General features: G+C 40.3%; 1 protein-coding gene across 1 annotated transcript; it reads left to right on the top strand.

Moving 5' to 3' along the window:
• Positions 1-2,612: 2,612 nt before the first annotated feature.
• slc7a8a (solute carrier family 7 member 8a) lies at positions 2,613-23,726 on the top strand. The gene is made up of 11 exons (XM_039821767.1): positions 2,613-2,745; positions 8,575-8,779; positions 12,014-12,165; positions 16,801-16,926; positions 18,334-18,487; positions 18,928-19,051; positions 19,349-19,452; positions 19,680-19,776; positions 19,919-20,068; positions 20,259-20,436; positions 21,058-23,726. The coding sequence occupies exons 1-11, from the start codon at positions 2,613-2,615 to the stop codon at positions 21,210-21,212; spliced, it is 1,578 nt and encodes a 525-aa protein (XP_039677701.1). The 3' UTR covers positions 21,213-23,726.
• The last annotated feature ends 47 nt before the right edge of the window (positions 23,727-23,773 follow it).

Genomic DNA, 23,773 nt, shown 5'->3' with positions numbered 1-23,773 from the left:
GGGGGCGACATTGCAAGTATTGTACATTAATTCAAGTATATTATTTTTACAGAAGGTTTGAATACAATGGCGGGCGAAGAGGAAAAATTATGCGAGCTTATACCTAATATATAGGCTACTGTCTATATATATATATATATATATATATATATATATATATATATATATTATATATATATATTAGCAATAGGATGCACTCCTCTTCAGTTGCCATTTTGATATGAATATCACCCGACTCTACTACCCCCTGTTGCGTGAGCGGTGTATTGCATTTCACGCTTGCGTCCTCTTGAGCTCGTCGCTCGCGTTGCTTGCTCGCACTGCAATGAAAAAGGAGCACAGGGCACCGCGGCTGAGTTGAGCAGAACTGAGTCGAGCAGGTACCATGTAGTGGAAAAACGCCATTAGTGGTGTGTTTTGGGCGTAACATGCAATAAACCAATCAGAGTGTCATCTCCCATTCCCTTTAAAAGCCATGCAGGCGGTTTGTACCTTGGGGCATTGCTATTATGATGGAGGATTTGCACCATAATATTTTTATTGTTAATCTTTTGCATGTTTGTGTGCTGCTGCGCTTCCCTGTGTGTGTTTAACAAGCATAGTGTGCGCGCGCTTTGTACGAGCCAATGCGCATTTTACTAATGCGCTGTTAAAATAACAATGAAATGTTATTGTCTATTGACTTTAGACCAGGTTTTTGTTGGTCAATGGCGCGATTACTTCCCTTGCCTCAAGATATAGCAATACCCGAAGAATGCACCTGAACACACCTCCCTGTAAGACCAGCACCCCTATGGGCGCAGGTGCATTTGCTATTTAAACGACGTGGGCGCTGGACGGGAAATTGACAACTGCGTCGGTCTTTACGCTGCGCTGCGCCTGGTGCAAGATAGGGCCCATGATCTTGTTCTGCACAACAGATTATATACAGTAGCCTACAGAGTAAATCAGTGCTCTAAAGAAAACAGCCTGTTCGCACAGAATTTCATAGGCCTACAGAAAATGACCGTTTTTTTTTTTATAAACAAAAGTAGGCCATGCATAGCCTATATTCAAACAATAAATACACCCCTCTTTACAGTTGTTGTTGATACAGTAGGACATCCGTTTATTATTTTAAACATGTTATATGCAACTTACAATTTTTTTATATATGTTGCTCTGTCTGTCTGTCTGTTTATTCTGTGTTGTCTCAGCACTTCAGAATAAGGAAATAGCGTATTCTCTTTTACTGCACCTCCTAATTTAAAGCGAAATACACTTTGACACTGGAGCTATTTAAGGAAGTCAAAGGCGTTTTGTTTCAAACAATCGAAAACAAATTATCATGTAATGTACGAGTTTAACAATCATTTATAGGAGGCTTTACTAGCACACTAGGCACAAAACACATCAGAAAGATAATGACGGACACACCTTCTGATGAGTATCTTATAGCCTACAGAAAGAAAACACTTGCACGCAGACAATGTTGAATAATGGCGAGGCAAAAATGCTTCTAGTGTAGAAGCTGGTGGTGTTCTTTTTTTAATCTTAATTTAAGATTCATTTTTTACTGCATGCAGGGTTTAGAGGTTGGCTCTGGCAGCTTGAAAAATTCCTACTACTGGCAGCATGGGGTTAGAGTTAAGTAACAGTAGTTGGAAACCCCCCAGCAGTCTTGAATCATGTAGAGTGACATCTTGGTGAAAGGGCTAAATATAGACTTTGGCTTCTGCTGCATCTTAAATATTAAGTGTGAATGAGTGAGTGAGAGCCTCTGTGCTTGTGTGTGAGTGAATGCGTGAAAAAATGGGTTGTGTGAGGAAGTGGTTAAGAGAGAGAGGGGTGCAACGGAGGCGGCGCTACGGTACTCATATGAAGGAGACCGTGTAAATTTACACGAATACAACCTCTCCTTTCCAAAATATAAACACTGGTCGGGAGTGTATGAAGGTAGACCTGAACGAGTTTCTTCTGGAGCAGCTGCTGCTTGCGCGCAGAGAGGATGCTTTTTGTTTCTTCAGCTCACACCTGGAACAAGGATTCTGTGAGAGCGTTTTGTTGTTTTTGAAATATTGTTGATTTTTTATTTTTCTTTGCTCACATTAGAAACACAAATAGTTATCCTTGTGTGACTCTAAAGGAATGCCATTGGAATATGCGCTTTTCGCTCGATAATCGGACTTGATGTGCGTTTAGATCGCGACCTGTAGCGCCACATGTGACACCGGCGGGCACCAGAGCAAGAGGCGATTTGGGTTGCCAGCTGTGGTCATACCTGGAAGACACGTTACAGTTCCAGGTGCAGCTGTAATCACTATTTTGCTCTGGAGGAACAGTACACTGAATTTAGCACAGTATTTCCAACAGCCTGCCTATTTTTTTGCACATTTTTTTTCTTGATTTGTTCAGTGTAAAACCCCTCATTGTCACAGGTTGCTGACAGTGCACTAATAATCAACTTTCCTCATCAGATAAGTGCAGCACGTTTCAGCCTACGTAGTTTTACGCACACAATAGACGCTTGAGCTCGAAGCGAGACCAGCGCACGGACAGCTTAAGGTACTGTGTGGTGGAAAAGAAGATAAAAACGTATCCAAAAAGCCGGGTAGCCGAGTCCAGCCATCATCATGACGGACGGTGCAAGACAACGGAGCAGCACGTCGGGGTCTGCCAAGGATGCTGCCGGTGAGAAGGAGTCGGGAGGTGGAGTAGCGCTCAAGAAGGAAATCGGGCTTGTGAGCGCCTGCGGTATCATTGTTGGTAAGTCTGTGTTATTATCATTTCCAGAGCCAGGACTACCATGTGGGGCGACCAGTTGTCTAATTCACCCACAGCAACTTTCCCTCACATAGCTACTGCCTTTTAATGGCCTGCAGTTCATTTGAGTGTCTGAGAAAGTGTTTTTGATGAAGAGAATTAAAATGAGAGTGTGAACTGCCACCTGTGTTTCAGTGTGTAAGTGATTGTGATCAGCAGGGTATAAAAGCTGCACTATGATCAGATTACTCCACTTAATGAGGAGCTTAGAGTTTATGATGAATGTGTGGGTGTTTCAAGATAAGGATCCTGGCACAGAGTCAGTGAAATTAACCTGCATCTGTGCCCCTCAACGTTTACATAGACAGTAGTTGTTTAAAATGTAGCATTTGTTTACTCTACTACACAGTAAGAGCACACACTGGTTTGTTTGTAAAAGTTAACTATGTGAAGTCAGATCCATCTCAGTCTGTACTGCAACAGTGTAATGCCTCTTTGCCCCCCTGTCTTTAATCAATCAGTTTGATGTCATCTTTTCTTTGTAGCCTGGCCAGCGATTATGATGTCTTTACCCTCATTCATCTCTGATGCTCAGAAGATTAGGCCCATTCAGAGCAATTTGTAGGCTCACATGACTGACTTAAGACACAGTGTGATGGCAGGCTGGCAACATGTGGACAGTCAGAAATTGGCCTACAGCACAGATCCAACCTTAAAGGGGCACTCAACCAATTTTACAAATTAAGCTTAGTTTACTCATCACGGGTGGTACTACTCAACCTGTGAAAAAATAAATCAATCCTCCATGGGGACCAGATTGATTTGCATTAGGATCCAGGGTTTTGGAAATCTCTTGCAAGCCTCTCAATTTGTGTGTAATGACTATATCTAAAGCTATAGTAACCCAATTAATCTACAAATCGTTTCAGCTATACATTATACAATAATATTACTGATAAACTTTATGATCTTATTTATATAACAATGGAGGTAAATGACACAAATGCAGTAGCATGGCTGTACAGAGGCTGGTCAAAGGCTGTGACAAACAAAAACATCATCAGTCAATCAATATAATTGCAGGGATGAAATATGGCACAGGTTGGGCAGGTGAGAGTGTGTGGTCTTTGTGATGACCTTGGCAGACATTGATGAGAAAGGAGAGGATGACTCATTCACTGCGTTTCCACGGTAACGGGAGAAATGTAGCGAGAGTGAGTGTGTATGTGCACATAGGAATTCCCAAGAGAGAGACAGACGGAAGCTGGGAAAAAGGAGGATAAGAGAGAGAAAGAGACAGGCAGAGATGAAGAGGAAGAGTAACTTACTCCCTAAATGAAGGCCTCAATTTTGCTCTGCTGTGAATTGCACAGTAGAAGGTAGATGCAAGGTCCACAATAAACTCAATTTACACTCATTTTTATTGATATAATAATATTTTCAAACCTTTCCAAGGCAGTGATCATTCTCTGAGATGATTGCAAATATTGACAGATCACTAAAATCTATAAAATTCTTTGTTAAAATAACTAAATGAGCAATTAATCCCTTTGTTTCCAACACCTTCTCTCTGTAGCCCCACCCTTGAGCGTATCTATACAGCAACATGTAGATAATTCAATTAATAAAACATTTTATATGGCCATAGAAATAAAACATTTTTTTTTTATGATTATGGCTCTCCAATTATCAGCCGACTATTAAGAAACAGATTTTTAAACCACTAATGCCATCGTAGAGGAATTTTACAGCTGTCCAGAGTCCATACACCTCAGCGTAGTCACCAGACTGCTCTTTGCCGGGGCTTTTTGTCCTTGACCAAGTCACTCATTCATGCTTCGGCTCACATTGTCATGTGTGGAAGAGACGTGAGGTCAGGTGACTCGTCTGATCCTCTCTTTGTGAACATGCCCCGCTGGGTTTCCATGAAAAGGGCTGAGCACACGAGGACATCAAACGGTTTTATGATCTATTGTACAGTACAGGCATTTATCACTCACACACACAGACACACACACAAACACACACACACACACACACACACACACACACACACACACACACACACACACACACACACACACACACACACACACACACACACACAAATCCAGAAACGTGCAAAGCTAGGAATTGGGATTAGAAGTGAACTTTTGGCCACTTGGAAGAAGACTCCACCCTGATAATGCTGTTTTATTAGCTTGCCTGGCTAAGCCATGTCTGAGCTGGACTCCAGTCCACGATTGTTGTAATTGAATTGCTGCTCAACTTCACATCACTTTAATTAAACAAGCTCAGTTTTATGCTATCACAGTAGCTTTTCATCTTTAAAATCCTGAGGTGGTAAAAGTTGGCAGAGGTAATGATGCCACCAAACCGTCCTCTTTCTCACAAATTGCTCCAGTGTTGTAAATTTCTTTGGTATAATAATAACTCACACACATGCATGCACACAGGGCCTGCATGGTCCTTGAGTGTCTGGCTGAGGGCCAAGCAGCAGGTTGCTTCAGCTTGGTGGCTGTTTAAACAGGGATTTAACGACGGGTGGAAATGCAAGAACTAATCTTAGAGGGCTTTATAAAGGCTGATTAGGGTTATATCATAATGCTGCACAAACACACACATTCTTGTTAATATTCATAGTCCGCTGCTGCTGCCGTGAGCGGTGGCATTCAATCCTGTGTCATGGAGGCCCTAACAAATAACAAAACAATGTATTTCTCTCATTGGTTCTCTCTCAGTGTTTGGATTTCACTTAAGATGTAACTATGCAGGTTTTTGTTTTGTCTATAGCTTCACAAAATGTATCTCCATAGTGTGTCTCCATTTTTAACTACTTTCTGGCATGTTATAGACCGAATGATTAATTCATTGTTGAGAAAATAATTGGCAGATTAAATGATAATGAAAATGCTGGACAGTTGCCCTAATAGTAGCCCAAATTATGATACAGCTTAACAACATAAAACACAAAATTTGCCACAAAATTAAATTAATCGGAAAAGCAAGATTGCATTCTAGAAACTAAATCTAAAACCATAAAAATAAATGGTGTCAATTCTAAAGTGGAGCCTCAGCCTGTTGCTGTTAGAAGGCATCAAACAAAGTCCAAGAGGAACAGAAATGTGCTCAGAGAGCATATCCAAGACCAAGCCTCTTCCTTTGTGAAGCAATAATCAGATCAGGAGAATATCAAAATATCCTGTCCTTAAAGAGGCTGAGACCTGCAGAGATTTGTAAAAAGATCCAGAAATATGACAAAGAGACACGTGGACAGATGTGATGCACACTGCCGAGAGATTTGACAGTTCAGACTTTTTATCCACTGCTTACTAAAGTTGATATAAACGTGTATTTGGTCTTAGATCAAGGTCAAGAGAGCGAGCCAGCGGTTTAGCAACAGCATGTTAAGTTAAAAAAAAAGTAACGTTCCCTCTGGGCCTGTTTGGAGACAAAAGGATGTGAAAATTATCAGAAAAACAGGAAACCTGAAGAGATACCACACAGTCAGCATGTCGCACAAACTCACGTGCAATGATGCACATGACACGAACACACAACATGCAAGCGTGCATATTTGCTCACCCCGATAAAAGCACTCGCTCACCCTTAAATAAACATCTAAATATGAACTCATTCAAACCAGAACGTTTATCTGCCTCTGCAAACTTGGTGTTGCAGAAGCATATCAGGGACTTTGCAACAGAGGAAAATGCTGAGTCAACGCATTGCTGCTGTTTTATCCACATGTCAAATGTCAAAGGTCATGCACTGAAGACCACTGCTGCCATAAAGATGTCAGAATAACCAGTGGTTTGATGGTTTGTTTGTCGTCTTTTTTTACCTTTCACCTGCAACTGGACTTACATAAGTGAGCGGCTTTCCTCAGCACTCCCACTGATGCATATGGAATCTGTTAAACAAATGTGCATGGTCTCATGCTTTCAGTTGAGCGGTTTGGCATATGTTCAGATTTTGCTTTAAATTTAACTGATCTGAGAAAGTACAGTCTTTTATAGTCTTTTCCTTTAGGCGCTGGAGGTTGCAATATTGACATTTCAACATGTTTTTCTGCAACAATTTTTTTTATGAATGAATCTATAGTTTATAGTAGTTTAGTCCATTGGTTCCCAAACCTTTTACTTTTTGACCCCTTAAAGTGAAGCAATGTCTGCTACTGACCCCTCATCACAGGTTATGGCCTCAGTCTGGACATAAGTTATGAGCAGTTAAACTGAAACTGAAAAAAGATTATTATACTTGAAGGATTTTAGAGACCTGAAGATGTGTATGTCTAATAGCTAAAAAAAAGAAAAAGAAAAAAAAGATCTATTTGCAAGGATATAAAACTAAGAAAAGCCGAAAGTCATCCATTTGAGAAGCAGGAACCAGCAAATATATGTAATTTCTACATTACAAATTATGTAAATCACCCCTATTATGTTGTCACACTATGCACCTATAGCTGCAAGTTATACATTGTTCATTGACAGTTGGAACAGGAAAGATTATCTACACTTCATTTAACTCTGCAGGCGGAATGTGACAGTATCATTCATACCTTTGACTTTTGTACTTTATATTGCCACTCAGCCTATTATCCAGTTATGATTCAAAGCCTTCAACGTTTGACCCCGATGTCTTTTTATTGGCCGCTGGGTTCAAACACAGTCAACCCAGCGATTGTAAGCTCCTAAAACCCGGCTGTGTCGAAGCCTCATCTGACAGGAGTGAATCTGTCCAGAGGCTCCGGCCGGCTTCTTTTTTAATGTCGGACTAGAACCCCAGTCGTCTGTCCCTCCATCTTTTAGCTCCTGTGTAAAATGCCTGGCACACTGATGCTCATTGAATCTGTCAGGGCATTATTCCCCCCCCTTCTGAATCTACCTTCAATCCCTCCTCCCTCTTCTCACTCTTTGCACTCTGTCACCCCACTCTCTATCTTGCTCCATCTACTCATAACTCTGCTAACTCAGCAGAAGTTCCCACTTTGCCTAATGGCTCAGCTAATTCATCACTGTTCAAACTGTGCAATTAACAGTCTCTGATTAACATGTTTCTTTATTCCAAACATTAACAGGAACAAAAAAATGACAGTTTGTGGGTTTTAGGTGGAGTTTTGTGCAGTAACTATTTCTTAGTGGTTAAGATTTAGGTGTAATGACTTCCTAGTCTTATTGTCTCAGGGAGGTTGCCAGATTTGGTGTCATCGTGCTTGCTGAGGTCGCTTGTACATTTCTTTGTGTTGGAATTAATTAGTGAGCTTTGAAGGTGTTGTTATGCACACTTTTCTACTTCAGGCAGAGCTACGCTAGCTGTTTCCCCTGTTTCTAGTCTTTATGCTAAGATAGGCTAATTTCCTCCGCGTTCTTGCTCCGTACTTAATACACATACATGAGAATGTTAAAGATCTAAAGTTGTAGGTCTTACAAGAGACACATAAACTATGTTTTTAAATAATGGTTAAAAATTGTAATACTAGACCCTACACTTCCCATAATGCAACAGGATAGCATATTTTTGACTCCCTGCCTTCAAACTACACTCCCCCAGTTTGTAATCCAGGCTTTTTAACATAGTGGCATCACTTGAGTTATTTTCTCAGACTTGACAAAGCTCATCCAGAGCTGTAGCGATGCTGTAATGTGTCAAAATGGTGGAATGCCCCTTTAAATGCACTAAATGTCCCACATAAAAAACGTACTTTGTTTTCACCTCTGCTTATTCACGTAAACACTACAGCTTCTCACGACAATGCTGACAACAACAACAACAACCTCTTATTCATTCTGCACTGAAACCTGACCCCTCTCTCTTCCCTCCCTCCATCAGGTAACATTATCGGCTCAGGTATCTTCGTCAGTCCGAAGGGAGTGATGGAGAACGCCAGCTCCGTGGGTGTAGCCCTGATCGTCTGGATCATCACGGGCGTCATCACAGCCATTGGGGCGCTGTGCTACGCCGAGCTGGGCGTCACCATCCCCAAGTCTGGGGGAGACTACTCCTACGTCAAGGACATCTTCGGAGGACTGGCTGGGTGAGACATTCAGTCATTTACTTACAGTTGGAAACAATCAGAGGGGCGTTCAGGTGTATTTTCATATGACATTTGCAGATGGGATTTGAGTCAGTAAGCCAGACACATCCAATGAGACTGGTGTATATGAGTGGTAAGCAATGCAAATAAAGAGGAGGCTTTTGACAATATGTGACATGTACAGGAAACTACAGTGACTTTGGAGTTTTTCTGGGATTTTTGATTTGACATTTAAAAATGTGTTCTAAAAGTTTTATATTTAATCTGCAAAAAAGTGCCTGGGTTTTCAAGATTTAAAGCAGTGGTTATCATTTTTGTTAACCAAAGACAGACGTTAAAAGCTATTTTTTGTAATAATCTAAAATTATTATTTTTTTAATAATTATTTTTTGGGGCTTTTCCCTTTATTACATGGAGACAATGGCTAGGCATGAAAGGGGGAGAGAGATGGGGGATGACACGCAGCAAAGGGTAGCAGGTCGGATTAAAACCTGCGCCGCTGCAGGACTCAGCCAACATGGGGCGAACGCTCTTACTAGGTGAGCTAGAGGCTGCCCAATCTAAAATTATTTTGAGGCAAAGGGTAGATTTATTTATGATCAATCTTTTTGCTGACTCTCACGTCACTCAGGTTTGCTAAACCTCCAGGTCAAAAGTGCTTTCTATTAAGTGTATGACCCAGTTTTATTAGAAGAAGGGGCCTCCCAAACAATTAAAGTTAATTTGACATGGATTTAGGTGAGCATACCAACATGTCTAGATTCCTCTCTTTATCCTAGTGGATGAGCCTGCTCATATAGGTCAGACATTTTGATCCAAAGCAGGGGGGCCTTAAACCTGAAGCCAATACTGACTCATATGGTAGATTCACGAGCAGTAAAAGAGAGTTTACAAATGTGAGGCTGGTTCTACGTCTTTGTCAACCAGTTTTGAATTGACTTTCCGTCCACAGCTTCTTCCATTCATCCATAAGGTAACGCTAGTTCTTACAGTAAACGCTTGGGAACCATGCTAGGTTAATTTCCAAGTAACACAATGTCATTTGTTAGCGTAGATTTAACAAACACTGTGCCTTTGCCCAGACTGTAAACACAGATTAGACCTTTGTGTCACAAGGATACATATTATCAAGGTATTTTGAGAGAGGAATTCAACCAGACAAAACATACAGTGATTGTTTTGGTCCCTTTGTACGGTTGCTATCAATACACATCAATGAACGCTCACCTCAAGGGACTCGGTAGTTCAGTTTGAAGTGTTGGGGCCACACCATTTCCCTGTGCCCTCCAGCTAGTATAAATAAACTGTGTTCAAGTGGTGTTTGTTTTTGTTTTCCTGCACCTTTTATCCCTGTGTGTGTGTGAATGTGGGAAACAGTTATGCATACTGTATAAGTCAATAACTGCAGTAACAGAAACACTTGTTGCAGCTGGGGGAAGGGGAGCTTATAGAAAAAGGGGAAGAGCTCGTAAAGTTGTACGCTCAAACGCGACTTGAATGGACAGCGTACAAAGGCTCTTTGTTTTGTCAGACTAACAAGGGTTGTGTTACACCCATAATGTGCAGTATATAGACTACTATAGATGCCACAGGTCGCAGGGAGTCATTGTGTAAAACGGCTTAGAGCGGGATTATGATATAGGGCTATATAAAAATGAGAAGAATTTATTGCTACTAAATCCTCTAGTTGTTCTCCACACATAGGACTAGCAGATAATTTTAGAAGTACAAAAGTATAATCAGCCATATGTATTAAAGTATCACATGTAAGTATGCAATAAATCATATTTATTGATACATTAAACTGCAAGCTGCATTTGAATATTGTAGTTGGTTCATGTGGCGCTATGTCTACTACGATACTACTACAAACTACTACACAATAACTATAGAGTTTTGGTTTGTGTAATCTACAGCAGTGCATCACATAATCTAAGTTTATCATATGTTTAGCACATGAAACCCAATCTGCAAAGTACAGATAAAGAGTAGGCCTACAGTAAAAAGTACAATATTTCCCTGAGAAATGTAATGAAATTGAAGTATAAAGTTGCACAAAATGTAAAGTAAAAAAAATTATCAAAATGTTACTTTGTGTCAGTGTTATGGTGTCTACATAGAGCTCTCAGTCTGCATTCAAATGTACATTTTTACTTTAAACACACACACACACACACACACACACACACACATTCCAGTGAGACACAATCCCATTAACGCAGTCAGCTGTAATGATCCTTCTATAAGCTATCAGGGAAATCCATGTAAAAAAAAAACCTAGTCTGGTTGTCCCTGCTACACTCAGCTAAACCCTCGTGCTCTCCTTTATCTCATCTCACCGCCTCACACACTCACCCGTTTTCTCCCCCTGTATGTGTGACGCACTAGTGACCAATCCGTGTCACTACTGACAAGGCTTGCATCAGACTCATATTGTCACTTTCTAACATAGCGAGCACACACTGACTAAGTATCAGTAATGTTCTGCCATATTGGTGCATCGTGATGTCCCTCTGCTTCAGTTCAATGAGTCACTTCAATAAAACCAGCCGCCAAACTGAAATTGTATTCAAGTAATCACAGATGCTTGTTATTGAATATGAACGTACGGTGACAGCCCTGAAACGAGCCATTACGTTTCCATATCAGTCACTCACTGACAGCAGTCATGAGGACTGCAATGAGTTATTATTTTATTGTCGTCTCTATCTGTGCACTGTTTTTTTTCATTTGATTGTTTATCCTGTCAAACATTATAGCAAAAAAAGCCCAAGGTGACATCTTCAAATAGCTTAATTGAAAAAAAAACACACACAAAGATAATTAATTTAAAATGCCACAAATCAGTAAAAAAAACAGCACATTCTCATGTTTGAGAGGCCGTTACGAGCATGTTTGCTTTTTAAATTTAAATTTAATGACACATTTATAAGTCCATGAATCATTTTATTGACTAATTGTTTCAGCGGTGCATGTTTCAGTACATTAAAAAGTTATTAAATAGGTGAGAGGCCAAGAATGGTAAGAAACAGAGTTCACATTTGTGTCACCTTCCTCAAAACATAACCTGCTGTGAATGAAAATCTGTAAATGGGAGGATGTATACAGTATGTGCCATGTGCCTTTGTCATGTGTTTCCTCCTGTTTATCCCCCACCTGTGTGTGCTCCTGACACCCTACTGTTTCTCCCATGCCTCTGTGTTTGTAACTGTTTGTAACTCCTTTTTGCCTCAGGTTCCTGCGTCTGTGGATCGCCGTGCTGGTGATCTATCCTACCAACCAGGCTGTGATCGCGCTAACGTTTTCAAACTACGTCCTGCAGCCTCTCTTCCCGACCTGCTTCCCACCGGAGACCGGCCTGCGTCTGCTGGCTGCTGTCTGCCTCTGTGAGTAATACCGAAGTTTCGGCACAAACACATGCAGTTGCTGTTGTTGCCCGCATACGTGTTTCCTAACACAGAACATAACTCGGATGGCTGAGCAAAACTCACTTAAAGCAAGGTATCATATCACAGAGTTCAAGGGTTTTCCTTACCAAACTAGGCTAGACTAGATTGGTAGTAGATCAATACACAGTGCCTGTCGTGTACAATAGTACCTGTGTAACCAGTATTACGGGTTAGCTGAACGTGTAATGCGTATATCATGATCATGGCAGGAATATTCATTGCAGGGATTTAGCACATAAATCTTTAACCACACTCTATTACAGCTCTCTGTGAAATCTTTTGCCTCAACTGTATTTCTGTATTGAGAAATGCTTATTTGCTTTCTTTTGCCGAGAATTCAATGAGAAGATTCACAGGACAGCGACAGTTTGTCCATGTGTTGCAAACAGTTCAACCAAGTGATGTTCCCTGCTTAGGTTGTTTGATTTGAAGAGTTTGTAGAAGCTTGAATAGGGGAAACCATTGAGTATTTCATATAAAAAGAAGCAAATTAGACTAAAGTCCAGAAAAAGAAACAAATTTGTGTTCAGAATATACATATTTTTGTTACAGAATGTTCAGTAAAATGTTCACTAACAACATATTTCATTTGTTTTTCCAACAACTACAGCCTCTTTAAACTTTTTTATAGCTATGTTTACACAAATTGGTGCAATATGAACATATTTTCTAAAAGACAGGTTTGCACTTGTAAATGAATCTACCCATATGAGAAACATTTGACAAATTAAACTCTTTCTTCAAAGAAGTACACTTTTCCTGGTGAACCAGCTCACAGCTCTAACTCCACACTGATTCAGTATTGATTATCTAGTGAAGAGTGCAGGTAGCCTAAAGAAATAGCGCAAAAGAACATTCGCTTTGGAGTAGGCTTGTTGATACAGGCTTAAATGTTGAAAAAACAACGGAAAGTGTGAAAATTCTGTGTGGCCACCACGGAAAACAGTCCAAAGTAAAGTCAATGAGAAGATGATGTAACATTAAGAGCGACAACGCTAGCAAGTAGTATGAAAGCCCAAAAATAGAAACAAACAACAGGACTTTCACCCAGGAGACCGGGGATCGTGTCCCGCGTGTCACAATTCATAACCCTAACCGTCCCGTTGTTCTTTTCCTAAACCCAACCTGTCCGCTGTATACGGCCATCCCGTCCCGTTCTTCTTTTCCTAAACGCAACCCGTTGTTGTCCCGCCCACCCACGACCTTTTCCTTAACTTAAGGGGCCGTGTTCATTTCACGGAATTCTTCCGTGGGTCCATCACGGATTTTTCAGCGATTCCGTGAAACTGCCACAGATTTTGAGTTAAGGGGTGTTCATTTCACGGAATTCTGTGAGATCCGGTTGCAGCCACTGCAGCAGCATTCACTCTGTTGGTTGCAGTTGCATCATCACAGCTGTCACACATTGTCTGAATTATGCCTTGATTTATCCAGTTTATGTCCCAGTTTTCCTAGTTACTTTGAAGCTCCTATGTTATTTAACCCTCAGTCAGAGGTCATCTAATACAAGATAGCAAAGCAGCTAGAGGAGTGTAGCACTAATAAGTGAACCTGTGAAGACAAATGGGTAAATGTGTTGCCGCTGACATGACAGTGGTTGATTTGAATCAGTCAACAAAGTTCACACACACACACACACACACACACACACACACACACACACACACACACACACACACACACACACACACACACACACACACACACACACACACACACACATACACTGGCCAAATACTGCAGGCAGCTTTTAGATAGACAGACAGACGTGGACACTGGGGAAGAGTGTGTGTATTGTGTGATGACATTTAGGGAGGATTATTGAGTGCATACATATGCAATATTCTTTTAGTCATTACCACTAAATGCATTTCAGGGAAGGGAAACTGCTGGAAACATCGCTGAGTCAAAAGGGTTTTTGCATGTCTTTTGAGTGGTCAAGGTTCTTCAGTAAAAAGTAGTACTTATTTTTTATTTTTTTTCCATCCTGTGACATGCTGTTCACTGGCAGATGGCCTCAGTTGGCTGCCCTGTTTGGTTTGACAAAATGGAAATCTCGCTTTCCAATGGCATGCACATTAACACACACATTTGTACTCAGTGAACCAAGAGTTCCACTACTTCATTACCTTTGCCAAATAAGTTGTGCTGGTCAGTCAGCAGAACATCACAAAGACATTTCAACAGAACCTCGATGTCTACTCTGATAGAGAAAAAAAATAGAAAAATCTCTTTTATTCCTCACGTAGAGTTCTTCATAAATGGACACGTGGTGCAGCTATTGTGTCCAGTCTACGCTAATTAACCTGTTTCTTTGCACATGCCCTTACCAGTTTTATTAAAATCTGTTTGCATGCTTTTGAGATATTCTGCTAACCAACAGACAAACTGTTTGACAGAGGTAATAACAGTGCTGCACTCTCTAAAGGTTTCATTAGTTTGGATTACACACATTGGGCTACATTTACCTGTCTTTCTTGTCTCACTTTCAATAACACCTGAAGCAAGATGTCCTTAGCTCTGACAAGAACTGCTAGCAGTCATAACTGTTTGTTTTCAGCTTTGGCTGAACCAGTAGAGTGATGTCCATTGGACAGATTCCCGTCAACAATGATATCATCCTTGTTGTTTATGGGCTCAACATGCATCTGCTTCTCTGTTTACACATTACTTTGATTTCCCAGATCTGGCCCCTTGCAGAATATTATGTAATAGTGTGCAGAATATAACCTTACGTATTTACTTACAAATCCAGTTCAGATTTAGAGACCAAACCAGATGCTGCCAATCGCTGGCAGGTCTGGTCACTTCAATCTTGCAGTGCAAGGGTTTTTCAATGTGTACCATTTGAAAAACATGCTGCGGATTCTCTTACTACAGTCGGCAGAGTGGGAGGTCATAACTCTGTCATGTTTTCCAGCAGGCTCATAGTTAACTCTGCTAGTTTCCATACATACGTTTGTATACTCAGCTTACAGACAGCTGAGCGACCCCCCTTCGGCTCCATGGTTCGAAGAATGTGTCCTTAGATGTTTGCTCGAAGGCAGCAAATATGAGTCACAGGGGGGCGGGTACACATGTGTTGTTACTGTAATGCAGTGCTTTGGCGAAAGATCATCTGGTTCTTACAACAACTCTGTGTAATGGTGAATTAAGAGGTTTAAGATGTATTTACTCAGGGCTACATCAGTGTATTTTAGTTCATTGTGCCTGTGTGTACACAATACACAACTCAAGTCCTAAGCTGATCTGGGTGTTAAGAGTTTCTCATTTCCTGTTTTTTTGCGGCTACTCCCCCTCACTGCAACTCTTGTTCTGTGTACTGTAGTAATTTGTAGTAACGCTGCAGGAAGTCATAACTTTCCCCCCTCTACCCACTAAAAACACACCAACCTACAAACACCATAAACATCTCTACACCAACTACAAACCCCACTCTTTGCACTTGTCTCTTTATCTGCACCCAGTACACACATCTACAGTGTCAATGCAGACCCATGCATGTCTGTTCATGTGCATCTGCCTTTGCTCCCTGCAGTGGCAGCTCAGAGTTATTTAATGTGATGATCTTAATCCCACAGAGTCAAACACGCCTATTATTTAATGGCACCCTATTGGCCTGAACCCATTGGCCTCTTGTACCCAGCAGTACAGATCAAATCCATTATCTCTGTCTGTATTCAGTCTTAGTTTGAAGTGAGATGAATAGCATTTCCAAATGTATTTTCACATCTGGAGTTTGGAATCCTTTTTTTGTCTTTACATTACATTGTAAAATAAATGGAAAGGATTATTATTATTATGATGATGGTTTTAAGAAGTTACAGAAAGTAGAAATATCAAATACCTGCAGTACTTCAAGAAAGAAAATGATTGCAGGTAAGACGTGAGGCGAACTGTGAGAGATAAAGGGTGAAGTTCAATGCCATGATGCAGCAGCAGAATCAAAGGTCGCTGCAGTGTTTAGATGTTAAGACACGTCGAGTGTGCAGCTTTTTTTTATTATCTTTCTCCACTTGCTGACCTGACATCAGTTCACTTTCCATCAAGTGACAATAACCAGGTTTTTTTTTTACAACGTCTTCATCTTTTCTTGGGAAATAATCTGAGTTTTACTACTACAACAATGCACTCACAGTTCCTTTACCAGATCAATAAAAGAGTCAACACATAAACCTTTATCTACTACGTTCACTTCATAACATAATCATTTTACAACCTTTCGTTACTGTCAGTGCTAACTCGTGTTGTGCAGCACAACGTTATTCAAACCCACCAAATTTTAGTGGAGCGATCCCAACATTTCCAAAGCTATCAATATGCCAGGCAGAATTTTGGGGAAATAAGTATAAACTGATGCCCAACACATGCAGAATGTGATAAAATGGTGCATTCATAAAACAAAAGGGAGTCTCGGGTTTGAATATGTCACATCATTAGAGCTTAAATTAGAGCTTAAATAAAGAGTTGGAACAAGCTGATACAAAATGGCACTTTAAGAGGAGACACAATGGAAAAAACGGGTAAAATAAATAAGCATTACATTTTACTGTGTTTTATTTGTGCATCTAGTGCTGCTGACATGGGTGAACTGCTCCAGTGTGAGGTGGGCCACCAGAGTGCAGGACATGTTCACCGCCGGAAAGCTGCTGGCCCTTGCCCTCATCATCATCATGGGCATCGTGCAGATCTGCAAGGGTAAGCACCCTGAGTGCATACGTCCACAGTACATTCCACCTTTGTCTGGTGTCTATGTGTGAAAGGAAAAAAGTCACACACACTCGCGGTCACCGGGGGTATCGTCAGTCATTCGGGACAGTATAGACTCCCTGTGGACGCTGCAGGGATCACTGAGTTTCTGGGGCCCCTTTTAGTTAAAACTCACATTGCTAATATCAGCACGCCTGTGTGCGTTTGCTGTCACAACATGGCTGAGGGCCAGTTGTTACAGGGGCCACAGAGAGTAGGCCCCTGAAACAACAAAATGGGGATTTCTGTGCGACTGTTTGAAGTTAAATGAAGACTTCAGTGGCTGATTTGATGGGAGACTTTGGGTCATATATAAGGGATTGTATGAGACAGTACAAATACTTTAATGCTCTCTGAAAACATGCCTCAAGAAGGGATTTCAGGAAATATATAATGATAAATGAAAAATTAGGAAGATTTATGGATGGTTTAGACCAGGGGTCTTCAACGTTTTTTAGGCCAAGGACCCCTTAACTGAAAGAGAGACTAAGCATGGACCCCCTACTACATATATTGTATAAAATGAAGTTGCATATTAAATTGGGCCTACAATAACGTGTAGGGCAGCCTAAAATCTTTATACATACATTTTTTGCCTAGAATACTAAGCTATTAAAGTAGCCTAATAATTGTTGGCATGATTATATATATCACGTTTTTATGTTAAAACATAAATGTGGCACAGTGAATCCTTAGGATGAACTGTATCTGTGGATGGATATCTAAGTGACGAGCTTACCTATAGGACAGTAAGCCTATCATCAGTGTGGATTTATATTTGCTAATAAAATGTTAGATTCATGTTAAGACTTTTTAAGTTTTTTAAAAACTTCAAAATTTTGCAGGCCCCCCTGCATTGACTCTGAGGACCCCCTAGGGGTCCCGGACCCCTGTTGAAGATCCCTGGTTTAGACATTCACCCCAAAACAAAGTGTTTGATAATCTCTCAGTGGGAGCTCTGGGGTTACTAAATAAGTCACTTTACAGGATTTAGCAGAATGTTTTTTACAACTTGTTGTACACACACTGATCGCATTAGATGATGGTTTTCAGATGGGTTCCCTCACAGCAAGCCCAAAGCTTAAATGGAAACCGGTTTGTTTACCCCCAAAGCCAAACAACATTAGCAAACCCAAGACAATTTCTCAGGAAAGACCTATTTACTTAGGAAAGGTCATATAAACGTACATAAGGAATGCAGGAAACCTTGACTAAATGAGACAATTTTGATGGCGAACTAGGATGAAAAGACATTTCTAAAAAAAAAAAAAATTAAAAGGGTGGGGTTTTCTGATATTATAAAGTGCTGCCAATTATAAAGGTCACCTAAACATTTGCATTATCTATCTTCTGTAGGAGACTACTACTGGCTTGAGCCAGCCAATGCCTTCGAGCCCTTCCAGGACTATGATGTGGGTTTGATAGCTTTAGCCTTCCTACAAGGCTCTTTCGCCTATGGAGGGTGGAATTTCCTCAACTACGTCACAGAGGAGCTGGTGGACCCCTATGTGTAAGACGCTTTATTCTGCTTCTCATATCTCTAGAACTATTTAGTTGCTATTGTTAGAAATATAGCTGTTTTTAAAGCTGCTAGTAGCTATTTCAGTGATTAGCAGTTACATACCGGCTAAGCTTCCCAGTTTAATCCTTTTTCTTAAAGCTCTCTGAAATGTATTTAACTTAGCATGAGATAATTCTCACCATCATCCCCAGTGTCTGGCCACTGACCTAGAAACAAACTGGTAGAATAAAATGGTTTATTTCTTCATTTCCTCTGCATTTTCTGTCTTTTTAACAATCTCAAGTTTTTAATAATCTTGGTATCCATTAATTCACTTCCCCTAAGGTACCATTTTTAATTTCCTTCTTTAAATCCTCCCCTGTACCCCCTTCTCTTAAGCTTTCCTCCTCATTCTGTCTCCTAAACATTGCTGTTTCTGTCTTCTCCAGGAATCTTCCTCGTGCCATCTTCATCTCCATCCCCCTCGTGACCTTCGTTTACGTCTTTGCCAACATTGCCTACGTCACGGCCATGAGTCCCCAGGAGCTGCTCGCCTCAAACGCTGTTGCCGTGGTGAGTATCTCAGCGCATGACGTAGGATGATCAAAGACACACCTTGATAGTAGAACGACTCTGTCTCCCTCTAGTGAGTGAAACGTGTTGGTTGATACCTTTTGAACGTCATTCATTGCATTCATTAAAGTGTCTTGAGATAACTCTTGTTATGATTCGATACTAAAAATAAAATTGAATTGAATTATAGTAGTGAACGTATTGACACGTAATGAAGTAAGCATCTAACCATCCGCCTGTGTGTCGGCCTCCTTTCATCCAACCTCTAACCTCCATCCTCCCGCTCCTCCTTTCTAGACGTTTGGTGAGAAGCTGCTGGGAGTCATGTCGTGGATCATGCCCATCTCTGTGGCTCTCTCCACATTCGGGGGAGTCAACGGTTCCCTCTTCACCTCTTCCAGGTTAGTTGGCTCGATAACAGCTTCGATTAGACGGGATCTACTATGTGTGGGCAATGCACCAGCTGTCAACAACGCACCTCTAATAATTGCAGTGAATATATTATCTAGTCTCCTTCATCTTAAACCTCTTTCTAGTATTTCATTTTCATCATAAAAAGTGTGGATGTACTGTAGACTTAAATACTGTACATGCAGTAACTGAATGATTGCATCTCTGTCTCTCACAGATTGTTCTTTGCTGGAGCCAGAGAGGGCCACCTCCCCAGTCTGCTGGCCATGATTCATGTGAAACGCTGCACTCCCATCCCTGCTCTGCTCTTCACTGTGAGTACCGCTCTCACCACTACACTCCTCGTACATTACCTCCTTCAGATAAGTCACGTTCTGTCTCTCGTGATACACAGATAAACCAACCACAAATTATCAAACCTGCCTCTTACCCTCCTTCCTCCTTATTCTTCCTCAGTGCCTGTCCACCCTGCTTATGCTATGCACCAGCGACATGTACACCCTCATCAACTATGTGGGCTTCATCAACTACCTCTTTTATGGAGTCACTGTCGCCGGGCAGATTGTCCTTCGTATTAAACAGCCCGACTTGCACCGACCAATCAAGGTGTGTTTATGTGGTGTTTTTGCTCCACTTTTAGCTTGGTCTTGTCTCATAAAAACAGCCATAAAAAGGACATTTCATGCAAAAATTCACAATAGACAGATGCAAGAAGAAGAAATATTATACAAACTGTCAAATGATCGTCTCTACATGAGTGTAATACCTTGTTGCTTTGTTCTCCCTTACCTTCCAGATCAGCCTCATCTGGCCGGTCATTTACCTCATTTTCTGGGCCTTCTTGCTCATCTTCTCCCTTTACTCTGAACCCGTGGTGTGTGGCATCGGCCTGGCCATCATGCTGACTGGCGTCCCAGTCTATTTCCTGGGAGTCTACTGGGACAATAAGCCACAGTGCTTTGACGCCTTCGTTAGTAAGTTAGCTTATTGTCACGTTGTTTTCAGTGGTGAAATGTTTGACATGATTAGAACCTCAAATACATTTTATGCCATCAGGCAAGTCCATGGAATAGGTCAACTATTTGGGAAATTTGCTTATTTGTTTTCTTGCAAAGAGTTAGTTGAGAAGATTATGCCTGTACACTCTGTATGGAGCGAGAGCCAGGAGGCAATTAACTTAACATAAAGACTAGAAGCAGGGGGAAACAGCTAGCCTGGCCACCAGCTCTAAAGCTCACATATTAATAACATGTTTGTTTAATCAGTACCAACACAGAAATGTACAAACGACCTTTTGTGGTTTTGGAGGGAGTCATGCAGGGTTGCTATTCTTGTAAGTAATCATGCCTGGCTCTTCCTCAATACTGACTTGACAGAAAGAGCTATTGATCTTTTCTAACTTCTGGCAAGAAAATGAATATAAAGTATGATGTATTCTTTTAACACAGTACTTGTAAACATGATTGAATTTGAATTATTTGTCCTGGGAACAATGCCATATATTAAAGCTTTTTCTTCATGCATTACATGCATACTGTGTCATATGTCATGTAAAAGCCTCTTTCTTAAAACTCTATGTTGTTCTCTTCTTCTAGATAAGATGACGTACTTGGGCCAGAAGTTCTGCGTGGTGGTTTATCCCGACATGGGTAATAGCGGTGGGAGCGGAGAGGAAGGAGAGGAAATGAAGGAGGCCAGGTCTCCTCTGTCCAAGGCGGACGTAGACAACCACAAGTCAGCGGACTGCTAAAGAGTTTTATCTCCCACCTGCCTCAAAATAAACAGACATATGCAGACGCACACGTGGGTGCGCACACACACAAACACACATGCAAACATACATGCAAACATACACCACAGTTTATAGTGGATTTACTGATCAACACTTTGTCTTTAATATTTGTATCTGGTTTTGTATCAATCAATAATTTTTGTGCCAAATATAACATGAGGTATGTAGAGTTATATGACGTCAAACGTTTTTGTCTGGGGTCTTTCAAAAGTGCAATAAAGAAGGTTAGCACCTTCCAACTCCTCAATACATGCTTAAACAGACACGTACTACTCTTCATCATCATCCCATTTCTTTATTCTCCACTCACTCCTACTGTAAGAGCATCATTTCATTTTTTGTATTTTTATCAAAAGACTCTTACTCTACTGTGATGGCTACACAAACACCTTTTCTTTGTTTAGTTTTTTTGTTCTTTTTGTGACACATTGGAAATGTTGCTTTGTCATCCATTCAGCACACCAAAGCTGTATTTTATGCAGAAACTCAGATTCAGATCAAGTCATTCAACGTCGTGAAGTACACTGTAGTACTGCATTTAGGTTTTAAAGGTGACTGTGATTCCGAAATGATTCTCCTTTTTTTTTGGAATTGTGTTAATTGTTTATATCATTTGACTGTGTTGTTATTTTAGTTTTAATATTTTAATTTTGTTTATATTCTTTTTTTTTTTTATTCAACATCATATACATCTCGGCCTATTTTTTTTACTCTTGCGTACACCTGAAAGCTGATGTGTGAACTGTTCTTGTTAATTGCCTTAATTAGAATATAGTCTGTACTTGGGTGTCACTACAGCTCTGTTTTGACTGATGTGGAGAGATGGTTAATCCTCGTACATTGGGGTAGTTTTCAGTAAAAAAAAACTACAAAAACAATTGTTCTTGTATGGACACTACACTGATAATTAACCCGTTTAAACTGCAAGTTCAGCATGGACATAGACAACTAAAATGAATAGGCAAGACATTATAGTGTCCACCACCACATTTGCATTGTTAATGTGCAAACCCCTACACCGACACATGTGAATGCCTGCGTGAAAAACAGTTTTAAAGAGACATTGATTGTCTTACATGTTTTACGGAAGAAGTGTTTTTGTAGCTTAACATCTAGCTGTGTTTAAATTTTAGTTTGTTCTTTATTTAGGGTGTAGAAATTAGAGCTTCACATTAAATATTTTTTAATTCTTACAATTCATAGAAGATATTTTTAGTGCAATATTAGTATAGGCATCAGCGAAAATTTAACATGCACTCTTGAATAAACCCACTCTGTCTGGTTTGGTAATAGTTATGTATCTATACTTATGTTGTATAATATAGTATCAACACTCCTTCGCACATAAACACACAGTATGTTGTCTTGTGTCTTCAGTCTTTCTGTAATCTCTTAGTGTCTCAGGGCATCCCCACTGCCTTCTACTTAAATACACTTGCCTAAAAACTCTAGACCATAACAACTCAACAGATCCAATTGCCTCTATGAAATCCACTCTGTTAGTACTAAATATCTGTACTGGTGCTTTTAGATATTTATTTCCTCAGGAGTCCCTGTCTTAAAAGCAATCCCAAGACAAAATCTTACAGAGGTACAGTAAATCATTCTAACTATTAAGAATCATTAAAGTTGGGCCAGTATCGTAAAGGTTTCTTTTGTTGAACTGTAAGGGGAACAGGGGTCTTGGATGTCTTTACAAGTACAATGATTGTGTTTTGTGCTTGTATGGTTATTGTGTATTTACAGTATACACACGTCATGGAAGTCTGTATATTGTCTCAAATAAAAAACACTGACTAAGGTGTGAATTTGTAATTCAGGGCCTCATTTATATAGGAAAAACTGCTCCCTGCCTTTATCTTTATTCCAGTGTAATCATTTTAAAGAGCGTGATTAAATTGTTATTACTCAATTTTTAACATGCAACATAGTGAATTTCAGCAAGACTCTTACTGTACATAAATGAGGCCTGAAAATGTATTCACCTCAAAAATGAAATGCTGCAACTTTGTGATAGGGCAATATGAACTATGCAGACTTAAACCTCTACCTGCTTGTTTACTGCTTACAATCTAAAGCAAGTTTAACAGTGCTGATTATGTTTTGATTGTCTTACTTTCTTGCTGCTCAAGTTTCCCTAATAAGCTGCAACATCCAGTTCTTGCTGTAATTCAGACCAAAACAGGCCTTCAATATGGTGGAAATATGAAGGTCTCTATGTTGTAATCTAAGCAATTATTCTTCTACCGCTCCATCATCGCACTACAATGCACTGCCTAATGAGAATGGCATTTCTAAATCATTATGTGTACACATTGGTCTCTAATTTAAGTGGCCATTTGCAATTTATCTACCACCCTGAGAGCCAATTTGACTGACGTGTCTCTCAAACTTAAGTCTATTTTTGTGTTAAAAATGTAAATGTACATATTGGTAGTGAGTGTGTGACAAGAATAAAAACAAAAAAATATGTAAGACTTTTCACGTCTCCTTTGTACAGCTGTTTTGAAAACTGTAAA

Source organism: Perca fluviatilis, chromosome 14 (assembly GCF_010015445.1).
Source record: "Perca fluviatilis chromosome 14, GENO_Pfluv_1.0, whole genome shotgun sequence".
NCBI lineage: Eukaryota > Metazoa > Chordata > Actinopteri > Perciformes > Percidae > Perca > Perca fluviatilis.
This window is presented reverse-complemented; position numbering and strand designations above follow the sequence as displayed.

Bases quoted from the DNA above. Each gene is read 5' to 3' on its own strand.
- slc7a8a (XM_039821767.1), top strand. From the start codon at position 2,613: ATGACGGACGGTGCAAGACAACGGAGCAGCACGTCGGGGTCTGCCAAG. The intron at 8,780-12,013 runs GTGAGACATTCA...TTTTTGCCTCAG, and splicing joins ATCTTCGGAGGACTGGCTGG to GTTCCTGCGTCTGTGGATCG. The intron at 20,069-20,258 runs GTGTGTTTATGT...CTTACCTTCCAG, and splicing joins ACTTGCACCGACCAATCAAG to ATCAGCCTCATCTGGCCGGT.